Source organism: Littorina saxatilis, linkage group LG16 (genome assembly GCF_037325665.1).
Source record: "Littorina saxatilis isolate snail1 linkage group LG16, US_GU_Lsax_2.0, whole genome shotgun sequence".
NCBI classification, from domain to species: domain Eukaryota; kingdom Metazoa; phylum Mollusca; class Gastropoda; order Littorinimorpha; family Littorinidae; genus Littorina; species Littorina saxatilis.
The window spans coordinates 54,304,389-54,323,648 of NC_090260.1; the positions used below are offsets into that span (position 1 = coordinate 54,304,389).

A 19,260-nucleotide genomic window follows, 5' to 3' on the forward strand; every position below is an offset into this window, starting at 1 on the left:
TTTAGTGACAACTGGTAGCACATGACAGCACACAAACCATTGGCTTTAGTGACAACTGGTAGCACATGACAGAACACAAACCATTGACTCTAGAGACAACGGGTAGCACATGACAGCACACAAACCATTGACTCTAGAGACGACGGGTAGCACATGACAGCACACAAACCATTGACTCTAGAGACAACGGGTAGCACATGACAGCACACAAACCATTGACTCTAGAGACAACAGGCATCACATGACAGCACGCAAACCATTGACTCTAGAGACAACAGGTAGCACATGACAGCACACAAACCATTGACTCTAGAGACAACGGGTAGCACATGACAACACGCACACACACGCACACACACACACACACACACACACTCACACACACTAACTCACTGGTAGAGGCACAGAGAACCTCGTTGCAGAGTGTGGAGGCACAGCACTCAGAGCAGTGGACAGCTGACCGCTTGACCACACTGCAGTCCTGTCAATCACACATCACACATCATGCAGTGTACATCACACATCACATAGTGTACAACACACATCACACAGTGTGCATGACACATCACACATTACACATCACACATCACACATTACACATCTTACAGTGTACATTACACATCACACATCATACAGTGTACATCACACATCACACATCATACACTGTGCATCACACACAACATATCACACAGTGTATATCACACATACCACATAATACAGTGTAAATAAGACATAACACAGTGTACATCACACATCATACAGTGTACATCACACATAACACATCAGAAAGTGTGGATCACACATCACGCATCACACAGTGTAGATCACAAATAACACATCACACACCATGCATCACACAACACACAGTGTACATCACACATCATACAGTGTGCATAGCACATCACACATTGTGCATCACACTTTGTAAATCACACAGTGTACATTACACATTGTACAATACACAGTGTACATCACATATTCTACATCACACAGTGTACATAACACGTCACACATTGTACATCACACATTACACTGTGTACATCACACATCACACAGTGTTCATCTCACAGAGTACAACACAGAGTGTACATCAAACAGTGCGCATCACATAGTGCACAAGACACATCAAACATCACACAGTGTACATAACACATCACACCGTGCACATAACAAATCACACAAAACACATAATACAGTGTTCATCACAAATCACACATCAAACATAACACATCGCACAGTTTACATCACACAATGTACATCACACAGTGTACATCATACAATGTTCATCACACATTGTACATCACACAGTGTACATCACACAATGTTCATCACACAATGTACATCACACAATGTTCATCACACAATGTACATCACACATTGTACATCACACATCACACAGTGTACATCACACATCACACAGTGTACATCACACAATGTTCATCACACAATGTTCATCACACAATGTACATCACATAATGTTCATCACACAATGTACATCACACATTGTACATCACACATCACACAGTGTGCATCACACATTGTACATCACACATTGCACAGTGTACATCACACAATAATCATAACACAGTTTACATCACACAATGTACATCACACATCACACAGTGTACATCACACAATGTTCATCACGCAGTGTACATCACCCATTGTACATCACACAGTGTACATCGCACACTGTACATCACACAATGTACATCACACAATGTACATCACACACTGCACATCACACAGTGTACATCACACATCACACAGTGTACATCACACAATGTTCATCACACAGTGTACATCACACAGTGTACATCACACATTGTACATCACACAGTGTACATCACACAATGTACATCACACAGTGTACATCACACAATGTACATCACACAGTGTACATCGCACATTGTACATCACACAATGTTCATCACCCAATGTACATCGCATAGTGTACATCACACAGTGTACATCACACAGCGTACATCACACATTGTACATCAAACAGTGTACATCACACAGTGTACATCACACAATGTTCATCACACAGTGTACATCACACAATGTACATCACACAATGTACATCACACAATGTTCATCACACAATGTACATCACACAGTGTACATCACACATCACACAGTGTACATCACACAATGTTCATCACACAATGTACATCACACAGTGTACATCACACAGTGTACATCACACAGTGTACATCACACAGTGTACATCACATAGTATACATCACACAGTGTACATCACACAGTGTACATCACACAGTGTACATCGCACATTGTACATCACACAATGTTCATCACACAATGTACATCACATATTGTACATCACACAGTGTACATCACACAGTGTACATCACACAGTGTACATCACACAGTGTACATCACACAGTGTACATCACACATTGTACATCACACATTGTACATCACACAATGTACATCACACAATGTACATCACACAGTGTACATCACACAATGTTCATCACACAATGTACATCACACAGTGTGCATCACACAGTGTACATCACGCATTATATATCACACATCACTCAATGTTCATCACACAATTTACATCACATAGTGTACAGCACACAGTGTACATCACACAGTGTACCTCGCACAGTGTACATCACACATTGTACATCACACAATGTACATCACACAGTGTACACCCCACATTGTACATCATACATTGTACATCACACAGTGTCCATCACACAGTGTCCATCACACAGTGTACATCACACAATGTTCATCACACAGTGTACATCACACAATGTACATCACACAATGTACATCACATAATGTTCATCACACAATGTACATCACACCGTGTACATCACACAATGTACATCACACAGTGTACACCACACAATGTTCATCACACAATGTACATCACATAGTGTACATCACACAGTGTACATCACACAGTGTACATCACACATTGTACATCTAACAGTGTACATCACACAGTACTCACGTGTACATCACACATTGTACATCACACAGTGTACATCACACAATGTACATCACACACTGTACATCACACAGTGTACATCACACAATGTTCATCACACAATGTACATCACACAGTGTGCATCACACAGTGTACATCACGCATTATATATCACACATCACTCAATGTTCATCACACAATTTACATCACATAGTGTACAGCACACAGTGTACATCACACAGTGTACATCGCACAGTGTACATCACACATTGTACATCACACAATGTACATCACACAGTGTACACCCCACATTGTACATCATACATTGTACATCACACAGTGTCCATCACACAGTGTCCATCACACAGTGTACATCACACAGTGTACATCACACAATGTACATCACACAATGTACATCACACACTGCACATCACACAATGTACATCACACAATGTACATCACACAATGTACATCATACATTGTACATCACACAGTGTACATCACACAGTGTCCATCACACACTGTCCATCACACAGTGTCCATCACACAGTGTACATCACACAATGTACATCGCACATTGTACATCACATAGTATACACCACACATTGTACATCACACATTATACAACACACACTGTACACCATACAGCGTATATCATACAATGTAAATCACACAGTGTACATCACACAGTGTACATTACACAGTGTACATTACACAGTGTACATCACACAATGTACATCACATAGTGTTCATCACACATTGTACATCACACAGTGTGCACCACACATTGTGTATCACACATTCCCAGCCAGCAAGACATTAGCGGCCGATAATCGGCCGAACACCCTTCAAAAAGTCGGGCCGGTGACGTGAAAACATACGACGCGGGTGTTGGCCCGACTAACTTTTGCAAAGAGGCAACAAGGCGGCCGATAGGCGGCCGAACACCTGCACTATGGCGGCACGCATCCGGTCCGATGTTAATCGGCCCGATGACTTGTTTGACCTGCGGTCCGACTCCTTATGCCGACATCGGGAAGATATCGATTTCAGCGGGAAGACATCGGGACGATGTCGGCATAAGGTGTCGGGCCGCAGGTCCAACAAGCCATCGGGCCGATTAACATCGGACCGGATGCGTGCCGCCATAGTACAGGTGTTCGGCCGCCTGTCGGCCGCCTCGTTGCCTCTTTGCAAAAGTTAGTCGGGCCAACACCTGCGTTGTATCTTTTGACGTCACCTGCCCGACTTTTTGAAGGGTGTTCGGCCGACTATCGGCCGCTAATGTCTTGCTGGCTGGGTGCAGCTACAGATACAGCAGCATGCAGCTACAGCAGTATGTACCCCCCCCCCCCCGCCCCCCAAGTGTAACAGTGCAAAATTCACTTAAAGCTACAGCTACAGCAGTACAACCCCCCTCCCCCCAGTGTTACAGTGGAAAACAAACATACAGATACAGCAGTATGTACAACCCCCTCCCCCCCCCCCAGTGTAACAGTGCAAAACACAACACCAGCTACAGATACAGCAGTATGTAGACCCCCCCCCCCCGCCCTCACTGTAACAGTACAAAACACACCTACAGCTACAGATACAGCCGTATGTACAACCCCCCTCCCCCTCAGTATTACAGTATAAAACACACCTACAGCAACAGATTCAGCATAGTGCAAAAATTACTTACAGCTACAGCCGTATGTACACCCCCCTCCTCCTTAGTAACAGTACAAAACACACCTACAGCTCCAGTTACAGCAGTATGTATACCCCCCCCCCCAATGTAACAGTGCAAAACACACTTACAGCTACAGATTCAGCAGTATGTACAACCCCCCCCCCCTCCCCCAACCCAAGTGTAACAGTGCAAAAAACACCTACAGCTACAGCAGTATGTACCCCCCCCCCCCCCAACTGTAACAGCACAAATCGCACCTACTGCTACAGATACAGCAGTGTGTACAACCCCCCCCCCCAGTGTAACAGTGCAAAACACACCTACAGCTACAGCATACAACCCCCAACCCCCCCCCCCCTGCCCCCACTGTAACAGTACAAAACTAATTTACAGCTACAGATTCAAAATTATGTACACCCCCCTCCCCCCGCTGCCACCACTGTAACAGTACAAAACATACAACACTCCACCCCCTTCCCTCGTGTAGAGCGCAAAACACACCTAGAGCTACAGATACAGCAGTATACACAACCCCAATCCCCCCCCCCCCCCCCCCTGTGTGCAAAACACACCAACAGCTACAAAAACAGCAGTATGTTCAATCCCCCCCCCCCTACTGTAACAGTACATAACACACCTACAGCTACAGCTAGTTACATCTATGCTTGGCGCTGGTGGACAATATTCACTTTTTTGGCAAAAACCGCCAGTTTTGGCCAAAAAAGACAAAGATTTGGCCAAAACAACCCACACATTTGGCCAAATAAAATAGATTTGGCTATAACTTTTTTTTTGGCCAAAACTTTCTATGTAAAAGTTTTGGCCAAAACTGTTTATGTTAGCTAAAACGGGAGATTTGGCCAAACTTCTGCCACAAAAAGATTTGGCCAAAAAAAGATTTGGCCAAACAAAAAAGATTTGGCCAAATCTTCACTTTTTGGCCAAATCTTTTTTGTTTGGCCAAATCTTTTTTTGGCCAAATCTTTTGTATTTGCTGGCGCTGGTGGACAATATTCACTTTTTTGGCCAAATCTCTTTTTGGCCAAAACTTTGCTTTTTTGGCCAAAACTTTGCTTTTTTGGCCAATACCGCCAGTTTTGGCCAAAAAATTGTGTTTTTGGCAAAATAAGTGAATATTGTCCACCAGCGCCAAGCAGCTTGGCGCTGGTGAACAATATTCACTTTTTTGGCCGAAAACGCACTTTTTTGGCCAAAACTGGCGGTTTTGGCCAAAACTGGCGTTTTTGGCCAAAACTATACTTTTTTGGCCAAAACTTTGCTTTTTTGGCCAAAACCGCCAGTTTTGGCCCAAAAAGTGTGTTTTGGGAAAAAAAAGTGAATATTGTCCACCAGCGCCAAGCATATACATCAGTATGCACACCCCCCCCCCCCCAAGTGTAACAGTACAAAACACACCTACAGCTACAGATTCAGCAGTATGTACAACCCCCCCCCCCCCCCCCAGTGTCACTGTGCAGAACACACATACAGCTACAGATTCAGCAGTTAGTATGTACACCCCCCCCCCAAGTGTGTAACAGTGCAAAACACACCACCAGCTACAGATAGATCAGTATGTACACCCCCCCCCCCCCAAGTGTTACAATGCAATACACGTCACACCTACAGCTACAGATACATCAGTATGTACACCCCCCTCCCCCCTTAAGTGTAACAGTGCAAACCACACTTACAGCTACAGATTCAGCAGTATGTACAACCCCCCCCCTCCCCCAACCCAAGTGTAACAGTGCAAAAAACACCTACAGCTACAGCAGTATGTACCCCCCCCCCCCCCAACTGTAACAGCACAAATCGCACCTACTGCTACAGATACAGCAGTGTGTACAACCCCCCCCCCAGTGTAACAGTGCAAAACACACCTACAGCTACAGCATACAACCCCCAACCCCCCCCCCCCCTGCCCCCACTGTAACAGTACAAAACTAATTTACAGCTACAGATTCAAAATTATGTACACCCCCCTCCCCCCGCTGCCACCACTGTAACAGTACAAAACATACAACACTCCACCCCCTTCCCTCGTGTAGAGCGCAAAACACACCTAGAGCTACAGATACAGCAGTATACACAACCCCAATCCCCCCCCCCCCCCCCCTGTGTGCAAAACACACCAACAGCTACAAAAACAGCAGTATGTTCAATCCCCCCCCCCCTACTGTAACAGTACATAACACACCTACAGCTACAGCTAGTTACATCTATGCTTGGCGCTGGTGGACAATATTCACTTTTTTGGCAAAAACCGCCAGTTTTGGCCAAAAAAGACAAAGATTTGGCCAAAACAACCCACACATTTGGCCAAATAAAATAGATTTGGCTATAACTTTTTTTTTGGCCAAAACTTTCTATGTAAAAGTTTTGGCCAAAACTGTTTATGTTAGCTAAAACGGGAGATTTGGCCAAACTTCTGCCACAAAAAGATTTGGCCAAAAAAAGATTTGGCCAAACAAAAAAGATTTGGCCAAATCTTCACTTTTTGGCCACATCTTTTTTGTTTGGCCAAATCTTTTTTTGGCCAAATCTTTTGTATTTGCTGGCGCTGGTGGACAATATTCACTTTTTTGGCCAAATCTCTTTTTGGCCAAAACTTTGCTTTTTTGGCCAAAACTTTGCTTTTTTGGCCAAAACCGCCAGTTTTGGCCCAAAAAGTGTGTTTTGGGAAAAAAAAGTGAATATTGTCCACCAGCGCCAAGCATATACATCAGTATGCACACCCCCCCCCCCCCCAAGTGTAACAGTACAAAACACACCTACAGCTACAGATTCAGCAGTATGTACAACCCCCCCCCCCCCCCCCCCCAGTGTCACTGTGCAGAACACACATACAGCTACAGATTCAGCAGTTAGTATGTACACCCCCCCCCCAAGTGTGTAACAGTGCAAAACACACCACCAGCTACAGATAGATCAGTATGTACACCCCCCCCCCCCCAAGTGTTACAATGCAATACACGTCACACCTACAGCTACAGATACATCAGTATGTACACCCCCCCTCCCCCCTTAAGTGTAACAGTGCAAACCACACTTACAGCTACAGATTCAGCAGTATGTACTCCACACCCCCCCCCCCCCCCCAGTGTAACAGTGCAAAAATCACTAACAGCTACAGCAGTATGTACCCCCCCTCCCCCTACAGCTACAGAAGTATGTTACCCCCCCCCCCCCTGTAACAGGACAATACACACCTACATCTACAGCAGTATGTACACCCCCCCCCCCCCCACACTGTAACAAGACAAAACACACCTACATCTATATTTACAGCAGTGTGTACAACACCCCCCTCCCCCACTGTAACAGGACAAAACACACCTACATCTACATATACAGAATAAGATACAGCAGTATGTACTCCCCCCCCCCCCCTCACTGTAACAGCAAAACTAACATTGAGAGCCAAAAAAAACCGAAATCACTTACTCGCTCCATCCGTCGGTTGTCCTCGAGTTGACGTCTGAATCTGATTGTCATTGCCAAGAGCCTGACTCACTGGCTACACAACTATTCTCACCGCCACCACCACGTGGCACTGGGACCAGCACTCAGATTGAGATCCCGAGGCGACATTCGTCTCGGATAACATATCATCAATGTGCTGTGCAACATTCCCAAGAATGTCTCTTCTTTCGATATTAACTTGAACTAAGAAAACAAATAAAATTCGCTCACGCGGGAAAGCAGCAGCCATTTGCACACTCAATCTTGTTTACCGTAAGGAAAGCTATTTGAATATTTCAAGTAAATGATGGCGTATTTTTAAAATGTAAAACTCATGATTTGAGCTCATGCTGTATTTGATTGCAAATATGCAAATAAAACTTACAATTAATTATCCTACTCCTATGTGAAAAAGTCAACAAATATGAATAATTTAGTTTCGCATTTGCATGGTCAGTCTCATAATGTCACGCCGTTGCTGGACCGACGCTTGAACAGGGGACGTAACAAATGTTAAAATAATGATCATCAATTTGTTATCTCCCGTAACTCTGCATAATTTTATCGACAGCAACATTGCGTCGGGCCGATGTCGGGGTTTATTACGTACATTTGCCGAGTTTTACACACAGTCAAACGGTATCGGCGCGACAACGGACGACGACACACGACATATGACGACGTCACCCGACTGAAATCGTCAGTCGGCCGACGAAAGCTTGCTAGCTGGGTTGTACATCACATAGTGTACATCACACAGTGCACATCGCATATTGTACATCACATACTGTACATCACACATTGTACATCACCCATTGTACATCACACATTGTACATCACGCACTGTACATCGCACAGTGTACACCACACACTGTACATCACACACCACACAGTGTACATCACACATTGTACACCGCACATTGTACATCACACACCACACATTGTACATTACACATCACATGGTGTACATCACACAATCATTGTACATCACCCATTGTACATCACACATTGTACATCACATATCACACAATGTACATCACACATCACACAGTGTACATCACACATTGCGATTCAATCGTGAGATTTACCCTGTCACAAGGGCGACTGAGTCGAGGAAAATAGCTACGACAAGTCTGCGACTCAGTCCCATGCGAACCTCTCGTAGCTTTGAGCTTTAGAATTTGCTCTATTCCTGCGACCCAGTCGTCAGTCAATCGCAGGGGGAGAGCCAATCAGAACGCGTCGTTGCGGCCTTCACGCCGTGACGTAAAATAATGGCGGACAGTGGCTGAGAGCGTCTCTTTGTCGATTCAAATCTTTTTGGAAGAACAGTTTCTTACTTAGGTATAATGGAGACGTTTTAGGCGTGTACAGCGGTCGGGAAACATTAATTGCAACTGTCTGGGAACTTTATTTCTCGCAAAGGCGTAATGCTGAAAGGTTTTTTTTTTTTTTTTAGAAAGGTAGAACGATGTTCGAACATTAGCGTCTGCTCTCGCAAAGCGCATTTGCCGTGTTCACTTTGACAACGTCACTTTCGCCCCGCTTGCGTGAGGAGTTATCGTTCGTCAATCGTTAGTCAATCGTTCATCTATCGTTCATCGTGTGACAGGTCAATGGCCCACGATGTGATGTGCGATCGGCTCAAGTTTGAATCGCGCGATTGAATCTCAACGATTGAATCGCGTTTGTGACTAAAGCTTAAACCAGCCAGTCAAACGACCAGTCCACCAGACAGCGAACCCGCAAGTCAAACGACCAGTCCACCAGACTGCAACAACAACTAGTCAACTATCTAGTCAACCAGGCAATTAGCCAGCCAGTCTGGTAGACATGTAGGGAAGCAGAAGAACTCACGCCGATAGGTTTACATCCCGAGCTGAACGTCTCAGCGCCATTATTGTTGGAGTGTTTTTCTGCATAGCAATTCTGTAACAAAGCAACACGGTTACATATCAACACTGTTACATAGCAACACTATAACATCGCAAAACTGTAACTTAGCATTTATGGAACATAGCAATAATGTAACATAGCAACAGTGTAACATAACAAAAGTGTAACATAACAATACTGTAACATAGCAACACTGTAACATAGCAACATTGTTCCATGATTCCAGGCAAAGCGAAGAGCGCCAACACGGAACAGATTACTATATAACAGACCACGCCCACACATAGCAGACCTTACCCACACAAAGCAGGCGACGCCCACACAAAGCAGACCGCGCCCACACAAAGCAGACCACGCCCACACAAAGCGGACCGCGCCCACACAAAGCAGACAACGCCCACACAAAGCGGACCGCGCCCACACAAAGCAGACCACGCCCACACAAAGCAGACCGCGCCCACACAAAGCAGACCGCGCCCACACAAAGCAGACCACGTCCACACAAAGCAGACCGCGCCCACACAAAGCAGACCACGTCCACACAAAGCAGACCTTGCCACACAAAGCAGACCACGTCCACACAAAGCAGACCACGTCCACACAAAGCAGACCACGTCCACACAAAGCAGACCACGCCCACACAAAGCAGACCATGTCCACACAAAGCAGACCACGCCCACTCAAAGCAGACCACGCCCACACAAAGCAGACCACGCCAACACAAAGCAGACCGCGCCAACACAAAGCAGACCACGCCCACACAAAGCAGACCACGCCCACACAAAGCAGACCGCGCCCACACAAATCAGACCACGCCCACACAAAGCAGACCACGCCCACACAAAGCAGACCACGTCCACACAAAGCAGACCATGTCCACACAAAGCAGACCACGTCCACACAAAGCAGACCGCGCCCACACAAAGCAGACCACGCCCACACAAAGCAGACCACGCCCACACTATTGATGCTCGCACCTCGTGCTGGCCACAGGCGATGACCTCCTGACACACTGCGGGGTGGAAGGCGTCGTCACACTTGAAGCACCACGGTCCGCACTCCGCTGCACACATCGTCACCATGGAAACATGAATGTCGTCATCGTCTCCATGGTTATATGTGTAATATCATGATCTCCATAGTAACATAAGTGTCGTCACCATCTCCATAGTTTCATGAGTGTCGTCATCATCTCCATGGTTACACTAGTGTCGTCATTATCTCAAAAGTTACATGTATGTCGTTATCATCACCTTGGTTACATGCGTGTCGTCATCATGTCCGAAGTTACATGTGTGTCGTCGTCATCTCCACGGTTACACGAGTGCCGTCATCATTTCAATAGTTACATGTATGTCGTTATCACCACCATAGTTACATGTGTGTCGTCATCATGTCCGAAGTTACATGTGTGTCGTCATTATCGCCATGGTTACACGTGTGGCTGTATCAGCTCTATCCCCATATACAGGTATGCACATGTATGTCATTATCTCCATGGTTACACGTGTGGCTGTATCAGCTCTATCCCCATATACAGGTATGCACATGTATGTCATTATCTCCATGGTTACACGTGTGGCTGTATCAGCTCTATCCCCATATACAGGTACGCACATGTATGTCATTATCGCCATGGTTACACGTGTGGCTGTATCAGCTCTATCCCCATATACAGGTACGCACATGTATGTCATTATCGCCATGGTAACACGTGTGGCTGTATCAGCTCTATCCCCATATACAGGTATGCACATGTATGTCATTATCGCCATGGTTACACGTGTGGCTGTATCAGCTCTATCCCCATATACAGGTATGCACATGTATGTCATTATCTCCATGGTAACACGTGTGGCTGTATCAGCTCTATCCCCATATACAGGTATGCACATGTATGTCATTATCTCCATGGTTACACGTGTGGCTGTATCAGCTCTATCCCCATATACAGGTATGCACATGTATGTCATTATCTCCATGGTAACACGTGTGGCTGTATCAGCTCTATCCCCATATACAGGTATGCACATGTATGTCATTATCGCCATGGTTACACGTGTGGCTGTATCAGCTCTATCCCCATGTACAGGTATGCACATGTATGTCATTATCGCCATGGTCACACGTGTGGCTGTATCAGCTCTATCCCCATATACAGGTACGCACATGTATGTCATTATCGCCATGGTTACACGTGTGGCTGTATCAGCTCTATCCCCATATACAGGTACGCACATGTATGTCATTATCGCCATGGTTACACGTGTGGCTGTATCAGCTCTATCCCCATATACAGGTACGCACATGTATGTCATTATCTCCATGGTTACACGTGTGGCTGTATCAGCTCTATCCCCATATACAGGTACGCACATGTATGTCATTATCGCCATGGTTACACGTGTGGCTGTATCAGCTCTATCCCCATATACAGGTACGCACATGTATGTCATTATCGCCATGGTAACACGTGTGGCTGTATCAGCTCTATCCCCATATACAGGTACGCACATGTATGTCATTATCGCCATGGTAACACGTGTGTCTGTATCAGCTCTATCCCCATATACAGGTATGCACATGTATGTCATTATCTCCATGGTTACACGTGTGGCTGTATCAGCTCTATCCCCATATACAGGTATGCACATGTATGTCATTATCTCCATGGTTACACGTGTGGCTGTATCAGCTCTATCCCCATATACAGGTACGCACATGTATGTCATTATCTCCATGGTTACACGTGTGTCTTGATCAACTATATCCCCATATACAGGTATGTCATTAACTAAATGGTAACACGTGTGGCTGTATCAACTCTATCCGCATGGGTACATGTATGTCATTAACTAAATGGTAACACGTGTGGCTGTATCAACTCTATCCGCATGGGTATAATTATGTAATGTCGTTATCGTCATTGTTACACGTGTGTCTTAATCAACTCTATCCCCATATGTTCATGCATGTCATTATCTCCGATATATAACCATGTGTCTACTCTTTCTAATTTCCTTAGTGAATGTGATAAGAGTGAAGGTCGGGATAGCCTTAGTAATCTGGATAGTGTGTGTCGGCTGATTTGAAAACACATTATGTCGCCATAATATCTCGAGTTAATAATTGACTTTAATCTCTCCAAAGGCTACACATGTACACATCTCTCCCTCTGATCACTCCAAAGACTACACGCATCTCTCCCTCTGATCACTCCAAAGACTACACACATCTCTCTCTTTGATCATTCCAAAGGCTACACAAATCTCTCCCTCTAATCACTCTAAAGACTACGCACATCTCTAACTATGATCACTCCAAAAGCTACACAAATCTCTCCCTCTAATCACTCCAAAGGCTTCACACATCTCTAACTATGATCACTCCAAAGGCTACACACATCTCTCACTATGATCATTCATAAGGGTAAACACATCTCTCCCTCTGATCACTCCAAAGACTACACACATCTCTCTCTGATCACTCTAAAGGTTACACACATCTCTCCCTGTGATCACTCCAAATGCTACACACATCTCTCACTATGATCATTCATAATGCTACACACATCTCTCTCTTTTATCACTCGAAAGGCTACACACACCTCTACATGTGAACACTCCAAAAGCGACACACATATATTAATCTGATCACTCCAAAGGCTACACACATCTCTCACTGTGATTACTCCAAAGACTACACACATCTCTCAAGATGACCACTCCAAAAACTACACACATTTCTCCCTCTGATCACTATAAAGGCTACACACATCTTTCCCTCTCGTCACTCTAAATGCTACACACATCTCGCCCTGTTATCACTCAAAATACTTACACATATCTCAATATGATTACTCCAAAGGCTACACACATATCCCACTATAATCACTCCTAATACTACACACATCTCTCTCTTTCATCACGCCAAAGGCTACACATATATCTTTCTTTGATCACTTTAAATGCTACGCACGTCTCTCTCTTTGATCACTTCTAAGACTACACACATATCTCCCTGTGATCACTCCAAAGGTTACACATATATCTATTTCTGATCACTTCTAAGACTACACACATCTCTCTCTTTGATCACTTGTAAGACTACACACATCTCTCTCTATAATCACTCAAAAGGCTACACACATCTCTCTCTATAATCACTCCAAAGGCTACACACATCTCTCTCTATAATCACTCCAAAGGCTACACACATCTCTCTCTTTCATCACTCTAAAGGCTACACACATCTCTCTCTATAATCACTCTAAAGGCTACACACATCTCTCTCTTTGATCACTCTAAAGGCAACACACATCTCTCACTATGATCACTCTAAAGGCTACATACATCTCTCTCTAAAATCACTCCAAAGGCTACACACATCTCTCTCTAAAATCACTCCAAAGGCTACACATATCTCTCTCTCTCTTTGATCACTCTAAAGGCAACACACATCTCTCACTATGATCACTCCAAAAGCTACACACATCTCTCCCTGTGATCACTCTAAAGGCTACACACATCTCTCTCTAAAATCACTCCAAAGGCTACACACATCTCTCTCTTTGATCACTCTAAGGCTACACACATCTCTCACTATGATCATTCCAAAGGCTACATACATCTCTCACTATGATCACTCTAAAGGCTACATACATCTCTCTCTAAAATCACTCCAAAGGCTACACACATCTCTCTCTCTCTCTTTGATCACTCTAAAGGCTACACACATCTCTCACTACGATCACTCCAAGGGCTACACACATCTCTCCCTGTGATCACTCCAAAGGCTACACACATCTCTCCCTGTGATCACTCCAAAGGATACACACATCTCTCTCCCTGTGATCACTCCAAAGGCTACACACATCTCTCTCTAAAATCACTCCAAAGGCTACACACATCTCTCTCTTTGATCACTCTAAGGCTACACACATCTCTCTCTTTGATCACTCTAAGGCTACACACATCTCTCACTATGATCATTCCAAAGGCTACATACATCTCTCCCTGTGATCACTCCAAAGGCTACACACATCTCTCCCTGTGATCATTCCAAAGGCTACACACATCTCTCCCTGTGATCAATTCAAAGGCTACACACATATCTCCTTGTGATCACTCCAAATGCTACACACATCTCTCCCTGTGATCACTCCAAATGCTACACACATATCTCTCCCTGTGATCACTCCAAAGGCTACACACATCTCTCCCTGTGATCACTCCAAAGGCTACACACGTCTCTCCCTGTGATCACTCCAAATGCTACACACATCTCTCCCTGTGATCACTCCAAATGCTACACACATCACTGTCTCATACTCACAACGACCAATTCAAACACACGTTGCAGCGTCATGCCAAGGTCAAACTCTTTCAAACTAAAGAATCAACGAATGCACTTATTACCAATCATTATTTTCTATACACAATCGAAATGTAAAACACAGAGATCAAAATTGAAATTCTTGTTGCACGTTTACCAGGGTACATAGACTGTATGCAGGAACACACGCACCTAAAGTGTGGATGGTTACCTAAGAGGCGGCACTGGGTGTAGTGCCTTTCTAGTGCACTTGCACTACAACAGCACTGGGTGCAGTACTCGCTCCGGCATCGAAGAATTTTGCACTAAAAAATGCACAAAATGTGACCTATTTCGTCGCCTATAGAGGACGGAAAGAATGTCATTTTGAACATTGTTATGACATTCTTTCCGTCAAAAAAGTCAATTTAACGGTGTTAAATGAAGCGAGCATCCACACAATTAGGTTGCCATCCAGAGTTTAGGTTGCCATCCACGTGTGGATAGTTGCCTTATGGTGATTTAGGCAACCAAACCTGTGGAAACATGGGTACACACTCACGCACTAACACACACACACACACACACACACACACACACACACACACACACGCACACACACACATACAAACACATCTTCTTACCTAGCAACGGCAGAAGACACAAGAGCGGCACGATATCTGCAAAAAGGTGAACAGTTTAGTCAGTGACATGGACTGTGTGTTACATGGTGAACAGTTTAGTCAGTGACATGGACTGTGTGTTACATGGTGAACAGTTTAGTCAGTGACATGGACTGTGTGTTACATGGTGAACAGTTTAGTCAGTGACATGGACTGTGTGTTACATGGTGAACAGTTTAGTCAGTGACATGGACTGTGTGTTACATGGTGAACAGTTTAGTCAGTGACATGGACTGTGTGTTACATGGTGAACAGTTTAGTTAGTGACATGGACTGTGTGTTACATGGTGAACAGTTTAGTCAGTGACATGGATTGTGTGTTACAGGGTGAACAGTTTAGTCAGTGACATGGACTGTGTGTTACATGGTGAACAGTTTAGTCAGTGACATGGACTGTGTGTTAAAGGGTGAACAGTTTAGTCATTGACATGGACTGTGTGTTACAGGGTGAACAGTTTAGTCAGTGACATGGACTGTCTGTTACAGGGTGATCAGTTTAGTCAGTGACATGGACTGTATGTTACAGGGTGAACAGTTTAGTCAGTGACATGGACTGTGTGTTACAGGGTGAATAGTTTAGTCAGTAACATGGACTGTGTGTCACAGGGTGAACAGTTTAGTCAGTGACATGGACTGTGTGTTACAGAGTGAACAGTTTAGTTAGTGACATTGACTGTCTATTACAGGGTAAACAGTTTAGTTAGTGACATGGACTGTGTGTTACATGGTGAACAGTTTAGTTAGTGACATGGACTGTGTGTTACAGGGTGAACAGTTTAGTCAGTGACATGGACTGTGTGTTACATGGTGAACAGTTTAGTTAGTGACATGGACTGTGTGTTGCAGGGTGAACAGTTTAGTCAGTGACATGGACTGTGTGTTACATGGTGAACAGTTTAGTCAGTGACATGGACTGTGTGTTACAGGGTGAACAGTTTAGTTAGTGACATGGACTGTGTGTTACATGGTGAACAGTTTAGTCAGTGACATGGACTGTGTGTTGCAGGGTGAACAGTTTAGTCAGTGACATGGACTGTCTGTTACAGGGTGAACAGTTTAGTTAGTGACATGGACTGCGTGTTGCAGGGTGAACAGTTTAGTCAGTGACATGGACTGTCTGTTACAGGGTGAACAGTTTAGTCAGTGACATGGACTGTGTGTTACATGGTGAACAGTTTAGTCAGTGACGTGGACTGTGTGTTGCAGGGTGAACAGTTTAGTCAGTGACATGGACTGTCTGTTACAGGGTGAACAGTTTAGTCAGTGACATGGACTGTGTGTTACATGGTGAACAGTTTAGTTAGTGACATGGACTGTGTGTTGCAGGGTGAACAGTTTAGTCAGTGACATGGACTGTCTGTTACAGGGTGAACAGTTTAGTCAGTGACATGGACTGTGTGTTACATGGTGAACAGTTTAGTCAGTGGCATGGACTGTGTGTTACATGGTGAACAGTTTAGTCAGTGACATGGACTGTGTGTTACATGGTGAACAGTTTAGTCAGTGACATGGACTGTGTGTTACAGGGTGAACAGTTTAGTCAGTGACATGGACTGTGTGTTACATGGTGAACAGTTTAGTTAGTGACATGGACTGTGTGTTACATGGTGAACAGTTTAGTTAGTGACATGGACTGTGTGTTACAGGGTGAACAGTTTAGTTAGTGACATGGACTGTCTGTTGCAGGGTGAACAGTTTAGTCAGTGACATGGACGGTGTGTTACAGGGTGAACAGTTTAGTCAGTGACATGGACTGTCTGTTACAGGGTGAACAGTTTAGTCAGTGACATGGACTGTGTGTTACATGGTGAACAGTTTAGTCAGTGACATGGACTGTGTGTTACATGGTGAACAGTTTAGTTAGTGACATGGACTGTGTGTTACAGGGTGAACAGTTTAGTCAGTGACATGGACTGTGTGTTACATGGTGAACAGTTTAGTCAGTGACATGGACTGTGTGTTACAGAGTGAACAGTTTAGTCAGTGGCATGGACTGTGTGTTACATGGTGAACAGTTTAGTCAGTGACATGGACTGTGTGTTACATGGTGAACAGTTTAGTCAGTGACATGGACTGTGTGTTACAGGGTGAACAGTTTAGTCAGTGACATGGACTGTGTGTTACATGGTGAACAGTTTAGTCAGTGACATGGACTGTCTGTTACATGGTGAACAGTTTAGTCAGTGACATGGACTGTGTGTTACATGGTGAACAGTTTAGTCAGTGACATGGACTGTCTGTTACATGGTGAACAGTTTAGTCAGTGACATGGACTGTCTGTTACATGGTGAACAGTTTAGTTAGTGACATGGACTGTGTGTTACATGGTGAACAGTTTAGTTAGTGACATGGACTGTGTGTTACATGGTGAACAGTTTAGTCAGTGACATGGACTGTCTGTTACATGGTGAACAGTTTAGTCAGTGACATGGACTGTGTGTTACAGGGTGAACAGTTTAGTCAGTGACATGGACTGTGTGTTACATGGTGAACAGTTTAGTTAGTGACATGGACTGTCTGTTACAGGGTGAACAGTTTAGTCAGTGACATGGACTGTGTGTTACATGGTGAACAGTTTAGTCAGTGGCATGGACTGTGTGTTACATGGTGAACAGTTTAGTTAGTGACATGGACTGTGTGTTACATGGTGAACAGTTTAGTTAGTGACATGGACTGTGTGTTACATGGTGAACAGTTTAGTCAGTGACATGGACTGTGTGTTACAGAGTGAACAGTTTAGTCAGTGACATGGACTGTGTGTTACATGGTGAACAGTTTAGTCAGTGACATGGACTGTCTGTTACATGGTGAACAGTTTAGTCAGTGACATGGACTGTGTGTTACATGGTGAACAGTTTAGTTAGTGACATGGACTGTGTGTTACATGGTGAACAGTTTAGTTAGTGACATGGACTGTGTGTTACATGGTGAACAGTTTAGTCAGTGACATGGACTGTGTGTTACATGGTGAACAGTTTAGTCAGTGACATGGACTGTGTGTTACATGGTGAACAGTTTAGTCAGTGACATGGACTGTCTGTTACAGGGTGAACAGTTTAGTTAGTGACATGGACTGTCTGTTGCAGGGTGAACAGTTTAGTTAGTGACATGGACTGTCTGTTGCAGGGTGAACAGTTTAGTTAGTGACATGGACTGTGTGTTGCAGGGTGAACAGTTTAGTCAGTGACATGGACTGTGTGTTACATGGTGAACAGTTTAGTCAGTGACATGGACTGTGTGTTACATGGTGAACAGTT

At 44.4% G+C, this 19,260-nt stretch overlaps 1 protein-coding gene across 2 annotated transcripts in view; it reads right to left on the reverse strand.

Moving 5' to 3' along the window:
• LOC138951248 (mucin-5AC-like) overlaps window positions 1–19,260 on the reverse strand; it is a 149,997-nt gene that overhangs the window by 121,144 nt on the left and 9,593 nt on the right. For both annotated transcript variants that reach the window (XM_070322897.1, XM_070322896.1), the window contains exons 2-5: window positions 15,965–16,000; window positions 10,985–11,070; window positions 9,969–10,040; window positions 394–481 (exon numbers count right to left, since the gene is read on the reverse strand). In XM_070322897.1, coding sequence (XP_070178998.1) covers window positions 394–481; window positions 9,969–10,040; window positions 10,985–11,070; window positions 15,965–16,000 — 282 coding nt within the window. The remainder of the gene's footprint in view (window positions 1–393; window positions 482–9,968; window positions 10,041–10,984; window positions 11,071–15,964; window positions 16,001–19,260) is intronic.